An 18,226-nucleotide genomic window follows, 5' to 3' on the forward strand; every position below is an offset into this window, starting at 1 on the left:
CTGGTTTTGTGACGTCAGATCAGAAATGAGCTTGTGAAGATCATATTTCATGTATTTGTACAGCGTAAAAACCCAAAACTGCTGAGCTGCATAGATATGAATGTTGAAAATTAATGCAATCAGCTGTAGTAAAGGGTTTTTGAGTGCTATTTTGGTCCATAGATGGCGCCATTTAATTTCACAAACTGCAAGTCTGCATTCATTTAAACTCAAGGCTGAATTAAGTATGTTATATTCATATGAAAGTCATAGGTGGTATATTTCATGTTAGATAGTATATCTGCAGCAGTTTATATGTAGGATCAGAGATTTGCTCTGGCAGGGCTACTCTAACAAAATATGTGTGGAAATATGTGCAATTCAGATGTTTTTGCTTGGATTTTCATTTATGTATATTTAGACATTTAAGCTATGGATTTTCATATAATTATTATCAATTAAATGATTTTAGAGAGAAACCTAAGAAATATGACATGTATAAATATTGCTGTAATACACTAGCATTGAGACTCTAAATTTGACATTTTTAATGTTTTCTATATAAAATCTATTGAAGAAAACAAATGTGTGTATTTCCTTCATCCTGAGCACATCACACAAAACTCAAAATCAGTGTTTCACCATTCACAACCCATTCTGCTGTCTAATGTGTATTTCTGAGAACATATTGAGTGTTTTATATCAGATCTGAAGAAAAAAAAAAACTCACATCAGGGTTTGGAGGCTCTTCAACAAAATCACTGACCAGTTCTGATACAAACTATAGAAGTAGAAAGATGTGCATTTATTAAAGTTTTGCATAATTCATAAGAGATAATTAAAAGTGAGATTTCGGTTATATTTTTTACTGCTGAACTAGGAAATGTCTCTGGTTATCATTTAAGAAATCACACTATAAGAAGCTGTTCTAAGCTGGACATACGTTTCATAACAATGTCAAATTCATGCTATCTTCATTTAGGTCAAGTCAGTTCATTTTATTTGAATAGCTCTTTTCACAGTCCACGTCGTTTCAAAGCGGCTTTCCTGAATATAAAACTGCTTTATTTTTTAAAGCACGCTAAAATAACTCAGGGGACTTTTATTATGACTTGACTGTACGCACGGTGCGTGTTTTCTGTTTCTGGCTCGTGTCGCCAGTATTCGCGCCTGTTGCAACTTGCAAGTGTTAGGGACCCTTGTTACCAGATATGTTAAATAAAGACCCGGAGTCAAAGTTTAAAAAAATAATAAATTGAAGAAAAATTTAATGAAGAATAGTTTGTAGTTTCATCAGCAGAAGCCAGCTTCATGTCTCACAAGGAGTTCGTAGGCCGCTCTGCGTACATTCACATTTCCACAACAATTATACTCTAACAGAGTCAACTAACTACGTCATTACTTCAGGTTGAATGATTCTGATTGGCCGAGAAAAATAGACAAGATTAGAAATTTTCCACACGTGGACAGATAGTAAGAAGCATATCTCCCTTCGTCACGGTGATGACGAGGGGACCCTGGATTTAGGTACCGGATGTCCTTTTGGGGTCATGACATGGCGTCTGCTGGTCTCGAGCAGAATGCCAGTTGTCCAGTACAAAGGGACCTGCACAAAACACTTAGCGCACATACACAGATACACATGATTCACAGCTTCTTCAAGGCTGAAGTTGATCTGAGCTCTGCTCTGAGCAGGAAACTTTCCCCAAAACATACTGATAACATGTTCTTTTCTCTTAGTGAGAGGTACAGACGAAAACAGATGCTTTAACATATATTGTTAAGTCATTCAAATAATTTAACAGAAATATAAATGTTGATTAATAACTTAAAAGATATATATTGAAGCGGCAGTGGATTCCAGAATCCACCCCTTCAGTCCCCCCTTAAAAGGCCAATGTGAAGTCTTAAACACCACATCTGGTCTTAACAATTTAGGCTGCTTCAAAATTTAACGTTGCTCACCCATGCTCCCCTGGCAGGTTACAATTGTATAAAATAGACAATAGGTTTTCCCTCTAAAGGCTTAACTAGAACAGAATTTTCTACAGAGCACATAGTGCATTATTGACCTTCAGTCCTTACACATAGTCGTCTTTACATCAATCTTTGTGATTTGGTTTATCATCAAATTCCTTGACTACAAAGCAAATACATATTTATTCTCTGGAAGCCGGGCTAAATGAGTAAGCACTGTTACTGCATTCCTGGCATGGGCCAGACCCTCAGTCACTCCTCAGATACTAAATACAGACATTGCCTGTAATCATAAACACCAGGATCTATACACTGGTTTTTAGAAAAATATAATTTCCAATTCATTATATATTACAAGGTGATGGATCATAAATCCAATCCTTTCACTATACCTTTATAGATAATTTTTAATATTAAAAACAAAATTGTGGTCTAATTCAAAATAAACAACAAAAAATAAATAAATAAATAAATAAGACCATCATAATCCATCTAAGTATTATAAGTTTCTTAAATCATTGTTCAGTTTACAGACATAGCATGTACCACCTTAATTGAAGAACATATTTTAAATATCTTTTTTTAAACACCTTTAAAAATAGAAATAAAAGAAAACATTTACATGACCATTTCAATTATCATTTTAAATAAAACATAGAATTGTTACTTTTACTTAATAATCCTTTTGTTAAGATTTCTTTTCACAACAGATCCATTATAGCCCACAAAAAAAAATAAACAATATAAATAAAAATAAACCTTTGAATTTTAAAACATTTCGTTAAAAACTTTTCATCAAAATGACATAATCATCAAAACATATAAATTTAGTTAGAGTAACAATTTCTTTGTCTTGACTGATATCTTTATCATGACATTGACTGTTAATAACACTCAATACCTAATTATTATTAATCTGAAACTCAATTTTCACAACATTTCACAGTACTCAGTCCATGTCAGCAGTACAGCATTTGAAATCAAATAATTAAGACTTCCTTTAACGTCAGTTTTAAACTCAAGTTTCTTGTCAATTATAACTGCATAGGCTGACCAAAATCTTAATGACCAAAATCTTAACCCTCTTCTTTGGCAGGGATCTTTTTCATTATTACTCACTGCACCAAAAATGTCAAACAAAAACACAAACGGACAGATTTTCTTCCATAACACTTATAAATTATACAAATTTGTACTATAAGACATTATCAATTTCTTTAAAGCTGTTTTTGAAACAATTTCTCTCTTTTTTTTTTTCATCACAATAATTTCAACTACTTATAGTTTTGTCACTCTATCCCATCAAATTGTTAGTCTGCAGATCTAAAAATATATTATCGTTACTGTCTCAGTCCCACTTATCTCTATTGTTTTGCAGAAACCAAATTATTGTTTTTCTCAAATCCCTAGGTTACACAAACAGCCTAATAGCTTCTTTCACCTTCAACCCTTATTACATAAATTGTATTTCTCTAGACATCTAATGACATGCATCCATTTAATGGATAAAAAAACAACAACAAAACAAACAAACAAAAAAACAATAATAAATAAAACTTTTATCAATTATATTCACTCCTCCTTTGTTTGCCCACCGGCCTTCCATAAATTTGAGGGGGTTCTCTGGATAATTTACTAGTGACTTAGCCAATGTGTCACGTTGTCTCTGCCGTCAAATCTTATAACATTTACGTTTATCATTCTGATCAAACAAAGAAGACAGTGTTTAAATTTAGACCCTCAGTTGAATTTAGACAAGGGTTTTTAACCCATGAACGGCAATCTTTAATTCCATAATTCCAATTTATATAAATGTTCTTAAAAATACTAATCCAGAGAATAATTAAAAATCAACATCATACATGACAAAAGTCATAATTACCATTAGCAGACCGAGCTGGATATCCAATCCACTTAAAGCTTGACCCATGTTCTGTATCGTCTTTTCATAAGATTCAATCCGAAATATCGGCTTGTCAAACTTTGTCATTTCACTTAACCCATCTGTAATGATAAAACACTCATTCCAGAGGTTAATGACATATACACTGAGGACAGATTATTTCCCCAAACTAACACATACAAAACATAAAGTTCAGTCAGCCTCACACACACTAGACACATGAATATGAACCTGCTCATTGTCAAGGTTGGCTTTTTGTTTTAATTCTAAAAACACATTTAAATTTCCCATTTCCCTGTAGGTTTTACTCTTATGCAGTCTCAAATTATGTCTCTTCACTATAATTTGTTTTCAGAAAAGTCAGCTGGGTTGTTTTGGTTCTAATCTCATTGTTTTGTCTAAGCTTTATCAGGCTGATAACAGACAGACAGAGCTCCATCCTTTTCCTCCACTCAAACAGTCTCTCTCTCTTACTGCACTAATAATCTTTTCAACAGAATCAAAAGTCTGTAACTTAGACAGAATTTAATATTAAATTATTATATGGAAACCTTGGTCATTCATAAAGGTTAAAATGTACATTTTTTAACTTCCAAATAAAAGCCATTACCACCATCTAAAATATTGTGCTAGTAGCCATTTTTGAGGTTATCTTTAGTTTAAATACTGAATGCACTTATCTGTCTCTTGACTCTTCAAAATCAGTCTTTATCTTTAACCACCACCATGTCTACGAATTATTCTCCGCCATGTCCAATGACCTGCAGGAGTAAAAACTATGATGGAAACACATTAGTTCAAAATCACACAGCCTCATGAATTCAGGGATTCATCATCCTGCTGAATCCTAAATTTCTATACAGTTCTTGCCAACAACCAACATCATGTTACTAAATTTTACTCTGTTCTCCCCAGAAATTGCGGACAGTCACCTCATGGTCTCAGTCGGCTCTTGAAAGCTCATTCCCATCAGCTCTATATCAATCATCTTCTTCTCCTCAGGGTCTTGTCCCCTGGCATAGTTGTGGACTTGTCACAATGAAAAACAAGCCATCTTAGGAATGCGGTTTTTGGTGATTGGTATAGAGGAACATTTTTGGGGCAGACTGCTGTACCTCTGACAGCTCCACCCTTTTGATGCTGCTGGCCTCACAGACATCCGCTCAACTCTCATACCCATCTCACATAAACACCTCCCATCAGGGTAGATGCCCAGTGGCGGCGGCAACCCCCTGCCTTAGGTTGTCCTCTGTATGGCCAAAGAGGATCTTACCCGTCATTGAGAAATCACCTCGTGCACACTGGTACCCGTTCTTTCCCATTCCAGATCTTTGACAGTTTTATTCATCAGAATCAGGTGTTTTCTGGAGCTTAGGGAAAGTGCATTCAAGAGCCACCAGAGCCATTGGACGGCCTAATAGTGTTAAAACATGGAGACAGGTTAATGACAGCAGTATTTAATCACTAAAATCATTAGACTGTGCATTCTCTCAGCAGTAACATATCCGTGCTGAGATTGTTCTCAGTGAATTTAATTCTCACTGTCCATTCAGTGTAGTGTTTTATCACATCTGTAACCGGAGCCATCGGCCCTGCACATGGTGGTGACAAAGATCAGACAAAAAGTTACTGGTCATAGAAAGAATTCATCAAAATAGTCACTTATATCATTCAAGGTCTGTATTACCATTTTAAAGACCTCTTTCTACTCACTGAGTTTTACTTTGACACATTTAACAACCAATGGCCCTCTTTATGGCAATCGTTTCTTTTAACATCTCTGTGTCCATGATTTTCAACTTAGACACTGTGCTTTTATAAACAGCTTGTTATCACTTATGACACAAGCTCAGATAGCAGCCTTTAGCTGACTTTGAATGAGAGAGAGACTCTGAGGATTTCAGGACTGGTACACTGTCTTTTTATAACTTTTAACATCAAACTTTACCTATTTCTTGTAACTCTGGCCCAACTTAAGGCTTTGCCAGAATTGACATTTGTTTTCAAATAAACATTATTTTTATATTTGTCTTTGACCCATATATCAGGGAATTTAGGCATTACAAACTTCAGATCAGGTCGAGTCTCTGTGACACTGGCAGTCTCATGTCACTTTGACCATCATAAACAAACATTTAGAAATTTAAGATGTGCTCATCACATAAAAACATACTTGAGACTGTTCAAATATTTTTCCATAAATTGAAACTTTCAGAACATCCAATCATCCCTATTTTCATTCTCTACTTACTTTTTATATATTTTTTTAACTCACGTTTTGGATTCATTGTCTGTAATTTTACATTAACCATTTGTCCATTCAATATAAAACTTATTATTATAGATTTCCCTTCAAAAGGAGTTCCTTAAGACTACAATCTTTTGACCTTATTGTTATCTCTTGTTCTTTCTCAATTTCACAAGCTCTCAGACAGAGTGGAAGTCTCTTTTTTGTTTCTTTCTTTCTTTTGTTTACAAAATTTGTGGCTATGGCCAAGTTTCCCACACTTGTGGCATTTTAACGGATGTTTATGGCATGAACGAGCCAAATGCCCTTTCCTACCACACTGGTAACATTCTATGTTATTTTGTAGATTTGTTTTAGCTTCAACCACAGCAGCAGATACTTCGCCTATTTTTTGATCCTTATTAGCTTGTAAACGGCTCTAGCATACAGCACACCATTGAAGCAGGCATTCCCAGTTTGGAATGTGAACAGAGCCACTGATAAGCAGTTCTCTGTATACTTTGGACAATCCTCCTGTGGCAGATTCAATCACAATAGCCGAATCATAATCTTCATCATTATCATTGGCAGCACAGTAATTTTCATAAGCTGCTCAGAAACGCTCAACATAATCTAAAGGGCTTTCACCAGGTTTTTGTTTGACTTGCGTTACACTTGTCCAGGGAAAGGATCCCCGACCCAAAATTTCTTTTACTTGTCTTTTATAGTCACTGTAAGCCATGCAATATTGTCCCCAAGTTACTGGGGCCCTAGGGCCAAACTCAATTCCCTGAACTCTACGTAATTTACTTGAGGGAACCAGACTTTCTACCAGAACCTGTACATCCGCTATGCCCAAATTTTGTTGCCTAGCAACTGCTTCTATTTTATCCCACAAGACTTTGTTTGGGTTAAACAATTTAAAAGGTTCCAATCCTGCAAGCAAACTGTTTTCTCAGAGGCTGAGAGTCTAGTCCACTCTCCGAGCTCAAAAGCGGCTCCCACCTCTATGTTTCTCTCAACATTGTCAGAACGTCTGACTGGAGCAGCTGAGACAGTCCCCCTGGAAGTGACCACATTCAGTTCCATGGGGGTCAGATGGAGATTTCTGACTTCGGGACCTGTGTTAGGTTTTGCTTGCATGGTAGGAAGCTCTGGGGTTTCTGCATAAGTGTGAAGGGTATTTGCAGCAGCAACATTCAATAAACTGCACATCTCAGTGTAAGGGCTATCAGTCTGGTTCTCAGTCTGTGGGGTGGTGCCTGAAGTGGCAGCTGCCTGAACAGTCTGAGAAGAGAGCTCGACGGAGAGAGCAGACACACTCTGCGATAATTTACAGCTCATGGCTCTATCTGCTTTTTCACAAACTACTTCAAGTCCTTTACTCCAACTACTCAGATCAAACCCTGCATCAATTCCTGTGATTTCACATATTTTATCACGTTGGGCAGTCAGACTGTACCATCCCTCAGTTACGTCTGGGATTTTCTTTTCAAGAGTTAAAGGTACACCACCCATTTTACAAATCCAAGAATAAGCACAAACAGCAAGAAATTTAAATCTTTCAGGCTCTTTCTTGGTCTGTAGCCAGTCAAGTTGTTGAACAACATTCCAATCAGAATCAAAGCCCTGACTAACCATTTTCTTGATTAGCTCTGCATATTTCTTTGAAGTGAGAGCCTCAGAGCAAAGCTGCTTACAGCGTTTACTCCCTTCTGTGTCATCTGTATCAGGACTGATCAAGTTACTCCATTTGTCAGCCATATCTTAGTAAAAGTTAATACTCACCTGAACAGATGGAGGCGGCGATCTTTAAACAACACAGCTTTGGCTTCTGCTTGATGAAACTGCAAAGTATACTCCAAAATCACAGTTACATATACTGGTCCAATCCAATTAGTGTCACAATTTTATTGTTGTCGGGATCGTTCCTGATGCATCCGTGACCAAACAACCCTATCCCTATCTTTATTTTATCGTATTTAACTAAAAGCTTCTATTCCTGACTACCTGAATCTCTAAGCTCGGGGCGCCCCTGTCTGGAATTGGAGTCAGAGAGCTTTGGTTCGTGAGACACACTAGTAGTAACTTCTTTACAACCCCTTAATGGAGTGTAGTATCCCCACACTGTCTGCCTCTTATGGCTTCCAGTGTCTTTGTCAACCCTTTAATAGAGTACAGTATCCCAGCTTACTAGTGTCTTCCCTACCCCTTAATGGGGTGGGGTATCCACCACACTGTCTGCCTATTATGGCTTTCAGTGCTTTCCAACTCCTTAATGGAGTGTAGTTATCACCAACCGTCTGCCTCTTATGGCTTTCGGTAATACACCAGCCTGTATTCAAGGACCTGGTGTCCTACACTCACGTCTGAGTGCGTAAACCCACCGTCTCACTTCCCAATCCTCTCAACTCTTTCAACCAGACAGCCCTAACCAATAAATAAATAAATCTTCCTACCTTGTTTGTTGGTTAGTCAGGGATGTCACCAAAGAATGATTGCTCGCAATTCCTCCACCATAAACTGTTAGGGACCCTTGTTACCAGATATGTTAAATAAAGACCCGGAGTCAAAGTTTAAAAAAATAATAAATTGAAGAAAAATTTAATGAAGAATAGTTTGTAGTTTCATCAGCAGAAGCCAGCTTCATGTCTCACAAGGAGTTCGTAGGCCGCTCTGCGTACATTCACATTTCCACAACAATTATACTCTAACAGAGTCAACTAACTACGTCATTACTTCAGGTTGAATGATTCTGATTGGCCGAGAAAAATAGACAAGATTAGAAATTTTCCACACGTGGACAGATAGTAAGAAGCATATCTCCCTTCGTCACGGTGATGACGAGGGGACCCTGGATTTAGGTACCGGATGTCCTTTTGGGGTCATGACATGGCGTCTGCTGGTCTCGAGCAGAATGCCAGTTGTCCAGTACAAAGGGACCTGCACAAAACTCTTAGCGCACATACACAGATACACATGATTCACAGCTTCTTCAAGGCTGAAGTTGATCTGAGCTCTGCTCTGAGCAGGAAACTTTCCCCAAAACATACTGATAACATGTTCTTTTCTCTTAGTGAGAGGTACAGATGAAAACAGATGCTTTAACATATATTGTTAAGTCATTCAAATAATTTAACAGAAATATAAATGTTGATTAATAACTTAAAAGATATATATTGAAGCGGCAGTGGATTCCAGAATCCACCCCTTCACAAGTCTCACAGAAAGTGTTTATTGTAATATACTGTAAGGCAGCAGAATATGGAGGAAGACGGCAATTTATGTGTCAGTTGCTGCTAATCGGAACACAGGAGCTGAAGGGGAACAACTACTCTGCAAACTCAGAGGTAAGCTCTTTGTTGTATAAGATCGCCCTCTAGTGGCCACATTAAACTTAAAGGGGCTCTATGTAAGATTTTTACTTTAATAAAGCATAAAAATACCTCGATATGTTTGCAGATATTTAGAAAACATGCTAAGTTCACCTACTTGTTCCTCAGAAACACAATGCTACAGCCAGATAAAATGTGTGTTCCGTGTCGGAATGTCTGTCTTTGTTTTGGTCTGTGCGAAACCGTCTGCTGCCAGTTTATCCAATAGTATTTCGCTTTTTAGGTCAAGAGAATCACAGATTCTACTTGACCTAAAAAGCCTCTGAATCCATCTAAATATCTCTATGAACAACAGCATATTAAAACAGATAAATCAACTCATCAGCTTACAATGTTTAAGTCTCCTCAGCTTTCATTGTTAATTGCGCTCGTCATTGTTGCTGTCAGCTGCGTCTCTGAACGAGTGGGCGGGGCAAACAATATTTTGCATTTGAACTGCAGTACCTATTTTGAACACTGGGTGTCATTATTGCATAGAGCCTCTTTAAGTACACTTAATCCACTAATTAGCACATAAAATTTCAGTGGATCTTTATATATACTGTCACTAAGTTCATGGATTTTTATGAAAAATAAAACATGCAGGTTAAATGTGTACTAAAATTCACAATTTAACAGTAAGTATACTTTTAGCATAAAGCAATTAAAGCAGTGGTCTCAAACTCAATTCCTGGAGGGCCACAGCTCTGCACAGTTTAGCTCCAACTCACACCTGTTTGAAAGTTTCTAGTAATCCTGAAGACCTTAATTAACTGGATCAGGAGTGTCTGATTAGGGTTGGAGCAAAACTGTGCAGAGCTGTGGCCCTCCAGGAATTGAGTTTGAGACTACTGAATTAAAGTGCTTTATTTTGAATATGGGGAAAAAGTGCTACTAATGACATATTAATAGTGTACGTGATTGTACTTGTCATGGCTCACTGGTTCACTCTCTGTGAGTGTGTGTTGCTGCTGATGAGCTGATCACCTGTGCAGCGAACACTTAACTTTCCCTTTTCAGCATGTCAGGATGAATTCCATCAAGCAAAGTAAAACAGGTGCATGATGTACACTGTGTTCACATTTTGAATGCATTTTTTTAAATGGAAAAGTATAACACTCTGAGTTCACACCAGGCGCGCCTCTAACCTCGCAGAGGCAGAAGAGTCCCTTAGGGGGACCAACGAGGAGATTGAGCAGATTCAACTGGTGGCTTAAATGCCCACTGATTGCTTCAACTGATAAAGAGCATCCCAGAACAGGGAATGGATCGACAAGTACCTCATTGCTTGAAAAATGTGACAGAAACTGATTAAATCCCCCTGATGCTGAAGTACAGAATGAATGGATTAAGATGTGGTTCAGATTTATCAAAAGATTTATTTTGATAAATTTCAGTTACTAATTAGCATGCAGAATGTATTCTAGTGTCTTGTTTAGACATAATATACAAGGTTGTATGTTGTAGATACATAGCATTTAAATACATTAAAAGTCCCACTCACTTTTTTCACGCTTACGGCCTCGTTCCTTCTTCTGTCCATTGCATATTAATGTCTGACTCCAGATAGCATTGATTTCTAAGCTGGGAACTTAGTTGGCATTCAAAAGAATAAGGTTCAAGATGATCTGTCAGTTTTGCTCACATGAATATGATATGGTTTTTGCTCATGTAAGGCATATGAAATTACACAGGAATTTGCCAAATGCAACTTTTAAGTGTGGAATTGCTAACTGCAGTTTGGTGTTCAAAAGCTTTAATGCGTTTAAGTCACACTCATACTGATGATTTCTGATTTGACATTGAATGTTGCTCTGTGTATTGTGAGAACTTGACTGGTTTCTTTTCACATCTAAAAACCCATTTGAAAGAGGACACAGCAGTAACGTGTCCATTTAAACACTGCAAAAAGACATAAACTGTCTTGTCAACATTCACGTCACATTTATCAAGATGTCATAAAGGAAAGAGCACAGTCTAATTGACAATCTAATAAACAAAAAGAAAAATGATTCTACTTGGAGTTCCTGAGACAGATGTAGAAAGAGTGGTAGATCCACACTTGCAATACTCGGATATTGAAAACAGATCAGAGGAGGAAAACCGTGTTTAAACAAATCTTCAACTACATTGAAGCAGTTCCCATTCGTTTAGAGAACAATGAAGCAGGAAATGAATGTTTTGCCCAATACTTTCCAATAATAATTAAAAAAAGCAGTTGCTGGTCTTCTCAAGAGCGAGTCCATGCAGGAACAGCACAGCTACACCCATTTGCAAGTTCACAACAAAGATGTTCTTAAGGACATTTGGGATGGAGTAGTAATTGCAAAAAAATGCTTTGTTTAAGTCAGATCCCATGTCCGCAGGCTTGATTCTCTATCAGGATTCATCTGAAGTAGTAAATCCATTAGGTTCAGGAAGATAAAACCATAAAGTGCTTGCTGTATGTTTCACTTTAGGAGACATTTTGCTTCATAATTGATCCACCACTGACCATATGCAACTTGTTCTTCTTTGCAGAGAGATTTCAAGTTCTTCGGACAAGGCTTGGTGATGGGACAGTTGATAAAGGATCTCAAAGACCTCGGGGTGAGTGGCATCCAAATGCCCAGTGGTGAGATTAGGAAAGCCATTGCCAGAAATAATCTAGACTCACATGCTTTTGGGGGTTTTGTTGAAAATGTCAGCAACCGTTCCTTCTTTTGCAGATTCTGTGAAATTGATAGACCAACATTTGTGGCAGACCCATGGCTGAGGGACCAGCAGGACTGTGCAGTCATATAGAGGTGATGTCAAAGCAGATGATCTGGACCAGAAAAGTTTGACTCCACATTACCATGTCTGCCAGCCTGGCTTGCCTCATGCATTGGGCATGATAATTCTTGAAGGTGTTGTGTCCTATGATTTGGCTCTATGCATTACATCTGGTCAGAGTTGAGAAACAGTTTACGTATGTGGAACTGAATAGAAGAGTAAATCACTTCAGATTCCTAGGCAATGATACACATGATAAGCCAAGTGAGATACATCCTGGGAGTGATAAACTTGGAGGGCATGTTGTTCAGAACATTTCCTATGGTTCAGAACATTATTCCAGGCCAAAACAGTCCAGTTTGGGCCACTCATTCATCTCTGGATTCGAAAGCAAACACACTTATTTCAAACAGTGTTCAAGAAAGTTGCACAATTTCAAAAACATTTGCTCTACTCTTGCTGAAAGGCATCAGCTTTTAAGTGATTAACTGATTACTCCTGCCCATCCAGATTCAGAAACTGCTAGACAGCTTTAAGAGAGGTTATTTTGACATTCTGTTTATTTCTGTGTGAAACTGAAAAGGTTGTGTGTGAGGACATTCATCCCAGTTCCCTGTCCGGTCTTTCCACTCTTTTTGCTGCATATTTCTTGTTTAATCTTGAGTACCAGGAGGAGGCAGCATGTACCTTGGAGTTCATTCAAATGTGATAGTTGAATTCTAACAACTTCAGTACCAGCATTATACATATGTAGATAAGTTATATCAGAACTCTTTGAATCCTGGGATGGAACATCAGAATTGTTCATTTTTGATCAATCATTTGTTGTCCATGTCAGTCTGTTCATGAAGAGATGAAAGTGATCTGAAAGTGTCTTTGTGGTTTTTAAGAAATGTTTTAATATGACTGTGTTGGTCAAGTTGTGGTTATAACGCAGGTTGCGTATTTCTTTGTGTAAAGGGCCATGATGGCCAATATGTTTCAAGTAATTTAAAAACATGACAAAAAATCATGACAAAATATTGTCCATTAAAGGTGCCCTAGAACGTTCTTTCACAAGATGTAATATAAGTCTAAGGTGTCCCCTGAATGTGCCTGTGAAGTTTCAGCTCAAAATACCACATAGATTTTTTTTAATTAATTTTTTTAACTGCCTATTTTGGGGCATCATTAAATATGCAAAGATTCAGGCTGCGGCCCCTTTAAATCTCGCGGAGCTCTCAACTATAAAACAGTGCATAAACAAAGTTCACACAGCTAATATAACCCTCAAATGGATCTTTACAAAGTGTTCGTCATTCATGCTGCATGCATGCATCGATTCCTGTGAGTATAGTATTTATTTGGATGTTTACATTTGATTGTGAATGAGTTTGAGGCTGTGATCCGTGGCTAATGGGCTAAAGCTAACATTACACACTGTTGGAGAGATTTATAAAGAATGAAGTTGTGTTTATGAATTATACAGACTGCAAGTGTTTAATAATGAAAATAGTGACAGCTCTTGTCTCCGTGAATACAGTAAGAAACGATGGTAACTTTAACCACATTTAACAGTACATTAGCAACATGCTAACGAAACATTTAAAAAGACAATTTACAAATATCACTAAAAATATCATGATATCATGGATCATGTCAGTTATTATCGCTCCATCTGCCATTTTTCGCTATTGTTCTTGCTTGCTTACCTAGTCTGATGATTCAGCTGTGCAGATCCAGACGTTAATACTGGCTGCCCTTGTGTAATGCCTTGAACATGGGCTGGCATATGCAAATATTGGGGGCGTACATATTAATGATCCCGACTGTTACGTAACAGTCGGTGTTATGTTGAGAGTGACAGTAAAAATGACATCTTTCTCTCTTCTGACTGCCGTTATCAATCGCTCTCTATTTGTTTCCTCTTTTTGAAAGTTGTGAAAACATTATTGTGGAGTTTTTCGAGTAAACGGAAACACAAAAAATATATTTAATGTATTCTCTCATTCACTTGTTCAAATTTATAACATTTATTCTAGTACCATCTCCATTGTTAACACATACTAGAGTTTTCTTATCCATGAATTCTATAATCTCTCCATTATTGTTATAATTATCCCACAATGCATTATGGTCATTAAAATCTCCACAACAAATGATCTTACATTCTAAGTGTATTAATAATTCCTCCAAATTTCATTTCAGTTCATTTCTGGCATTGATTATAATAATTAGCTATTTTAATATTACCATCATCTGTCCATACATCCATTATGATAAATTCCAGTTCTTTCCATTAGCTACCTTGTATTGTATATTTTGCTTAATAAATGTTGCACGTGTTATTGGTGGAGGATCTAAGTTTCCTGTATGCAAATTATATCTGGTTTTGTTTCTAACTCATTAATAAATCCTTTAAATTCCTGTCCTAATAAACGTCTTTCATTCCACTGAATAATAAGAATTAACCCGGTCCATTCTGCTGGAGGATTGACAGCAGTCTGTGATGGAGTGACCTCTGGTGGACAATCAGAGCACTACAGCTGGTGATCCTGACACATATATCTCAAAATGGCTGAATATATCATTTGAAGATTACAGTAATGCATGTCTGATGTTATTTAATACTACATGGCCTTCTGCCATATATAGGCATCTAAATGTGAAAATAAACATCGCTTGATGAAACATCTGATTTTATATGGTTTCTAACATGCAAAATATATATATATATAATTTTTTAAATTCTCAGATGCCACTTTTTTGTCTAGTAGTTTTAAATGTGTTCTTCTAAACAAAGTTGTTGTTATCTGCTTGTAAAAATAAAACAGAAATACAATATAGGAATAAAAAGACAATATAAAAGTAAAATAAAAAGCATGTTAAAATTTAATTTAATGGTTATTCTTGAAATCATTTTGAATGCATTTTTTTTTTTTACATTCTGTTATGATCACACACATGGCAACATGTCATTCATTTTTTTTTAGAAGTTGCACAGGTTTCATGCATTTCAACAGTTCACCTTTTCTTTCTCGGCTTTGCAGTTATACACAGATTCGAGGTCTGCTGCTTCCTGAATTTCATAGATGCCGGTAACAGAGGTTTTGCGTACGTCACTGATCCCGTATTGTCTGGTGAGCGTACCAGAGTACTGGACTGTACTCGTAAAGGTTTTGCTTGTCACTTTAATGGAGCAAGAATGGTTAGGAGGAACCTCTATCTCCATACTCCATGAGTGCAGCATCTTATCAACATTGGATGTTGTTATAGTGTTCGAGCGACTGTAGTCATATTTCAAATTAAGTGATCCACCAGAGGCTGATCCTCCTAATGCCCCTCCGAACGCATGTGTACGGCCCTTCTGAGAAGAACTTGATTCATCACTGCCTTGATCCAACTTCACCACATGTTTGGCTGACTTACAGTTCTTGTTGACAAATATGAACTGTTTTAGCACTTCTATATTTCCTGGCGTTTTCTGTACTGGATCTTCAGAATCCATATTTAATGTCTCCAATTTGTCATTGTTTAGGTAGAGATATTCAGTTTTCTTTTCTTTTTTATCTATTTGTTTGGTCAAAGAAACCTTACCAGATTCATCTTTAGCAATGTAATAATGTTCACAAATCCATACTGGGGCAAATGGAGTCTTGCTACTCTCTATATCTGCCCATGTTTTCCACTGTAAATCTTCAAAGTTGTCTTTATTCACCAGAAATCGACGTTCCTTACCATTAGCAGCTTGGCTATTAAGTATTGCTAACTGAACATCATTACATTTCCCAGTTAGAATAATGTAATATTCTTTTTCTTTATGTAAAAATGTATATGCATCTTCAGGTGGAGGTTTTGATTCAACCAACTCCAAGTAAGTGTTCGGGTCAAGAATGCTCCGGTTCTCCTTATCTTTCACAGAAAAAAGCTTCTTTAGAGGCAATGCACGAGCGTGACGCTGATGGTGATTAGAAGAGTCTGCAAAACAAATCCAAGAAATACACAAACCCAAGACTGATTACTTATTGATTATTAACAATAATTATAAATAGGTTTAGCTTCACACATGGATTAGTTTAGGAGTTGTTGAAACACCAGAACTGAAGGTGAACATACCAGTGCTTTCAATGTTAGAAAGATCCTCTGGATTCACCCCAGCATTCAGCAGACGGATCTGCAGCAGAGCAAAGATGATGATCACGCTGAAACCCATCATCACCGTCCGTCACAATATCTGTGAAACATCACCGAACAGACATGAAAATCTAGTTAAAATATGCTATTATAAACTCGTAGGGGCAACAAATCATCTTCAGACTCTCTCCCATGCCACTCAAAGTAGATATAATATATATATATAGGGCTGTCATTGGACAGTAAAAACGACGGTCATTAAAGCGGTAATGTTTGCACTTTTCACACATTTTGGAGAGTATTACAAGAAGCTGCTAACATTAACCTTACTTTAGAAAATAAATAAATAAATACAATCATGTAAAATTATGTTATAATTGTAGGACTAAATACCTTGGTATCAGCTTGTGTTTTAATCAATGGTATAATTAATACAATTAAAATTAATTTGGTTTGTCATGATTAATTTGTGTTCATTATCAGTAAAATAAAAACTAAATCTTCTAACAAGAATAAACACATGAACAATTAGACATTATTGTATTATTAATTATTTTTTAAAAGATTCAGTATAACTCAATCGTGTTTCAACCTCAGAAAGACGTTAATAAAACAGCTTGTAAACAAACAAACATTACGTCATTTACAACCACATTCAGTGAACATAAACTCGTTAGTCAGCTAGAAAAATGAACTCTAGAGAGGAGTATTTAGCTAAGTTAATGCATATTTCATATTAATAATAATTTTTAATGTTACATGTTTGAATAAAAATATCAAGCAGACAGCCACCATTTAAATGTTAATGTTTCAAAAAATGAATTGAAGTAGAAATAATTTTAAAGTAAATAGGCCTATTATAACTTTATTATTATAAAAAATTTCCTTAAGCATAATTTAAGTTTGTATACAAATCAGTTCATTTTAACCTTCAATATTAATGTAGTTCCAACTGATATATATATTATACAGCATTAGCTGAGATTTTTTTTCTTGAGAAAATTTGCCATGTACTGTACCTGATACAGTATCCAAAATAACTGATATTGAATCGAATTGAAAGCTTGTGTATCGAAATGCATAACTATGATGAGAGACTGGCAGGAAATGGTGCAAAACAGAAAAAACAGTCCAAAGACGATGATATTGTGACATACTGATAAGCCTCATCTTTCCATTATTGTTAATAATAGTTTCAACTTGCACTCTTAAATGTGCGTTGAAAATTGCCAGCTGATAAAACCTATGATCCAGCAACCATATTCATATAACATCTAAGGCTAATTGCAGATCTTAACTGGCTGATGATGATTGACACTAAACAGAAGAAAATCAGTCGAGTCTCTCCGGATGTAAATTTCATTGTGTTGCTTATAATAAATTGACATGTTGATAACACACACATAAGCTTGTCACTCTGGGACGGGTGAGTATAAGGTTGGAAGGGTAAAATCATAGTATACTCACTAGACTACACCACTGACTGAATGTTATTAATGATGGATAAATCTATAAAAACGTACTTACATGTCAACTGTTTCAGTAATCTGTCTTCAAATGCCAGCAGCCTGAGAACATGAACCTTCAATTGATTTGAAGTTTGTGTTTCAATGGCCTCTTTATATTTTTGAGAGTAGGAGGATATCTGTGCTGGGCGGAGAAAAGGCATAAAAACCTTGTAGGGTCTATTTTTAGATTTAATAAGAAACCTGATCTGGGATGTGTTTCCCATACAATGATGTAACTCAACTAGCTAGTCATTACTGTTTCCCAAACCTTTTGGTTCAACTCGTTGAACTGTGCTGACAACGCTGGAACTTGTGACCATAGTTGGCTAACGATGCTTTAGGGAAACCCTAGTTTGCCCGTGTTCTTTGTGCTCTAATTAGCTACTGATTT

At 36.5% G+C, this 18,226-nt stretch overlaps 1 protein-coding gene across 1 annotated transcript; it reads right to left on the reverse strand.

The window, feature by feature from the left end:
* Nucleotides 1-14,950: 14,950 nt before the first annotated feature.
* On the reverse strand, nt 14,951-17,978 carry LOC125261122 (natterin-3-like). Its single transcript, XM_048179716.1, has 3 exons — nt 17,855-17,978; nt 16,310-16,427; nt 14,951-16,171 (listed from the first exon to the last, which is right to left on the reverse strand). Exons 2-3 carry the CDS (start codon nt 16,407-16,409, stop codon nt 15,210-15,212), a joined length of 1,062 nt encoding a protein of 353 aa, XP_048035673.1. The 5' UTR covers nt 16,410-16,427; nt 17,855-17,978; the 3' UTR covers nt 14,951-15,209.
* Nucleotides 17,979-18,226: the final 248 nt, after the last annotated feature.

Source organism: Megalobrama amblycephala, unplaced genomic scaffold (assembly GCF_018812025.1).
Source record: "Megalobrama amblycephala isolate DHTTF-2021 unplaced genomic scaffold, ASM1881202v1 scaffold331, whole genome shotgun sequence".
In the NCBI taxonomy this organism is placed as follows: Eukaryota; Metazoa; Chordata; class Actinopteri; order Cypriniformes; family Xenocyprididae; genus Megalobrama; species Megalobrama amblycephala.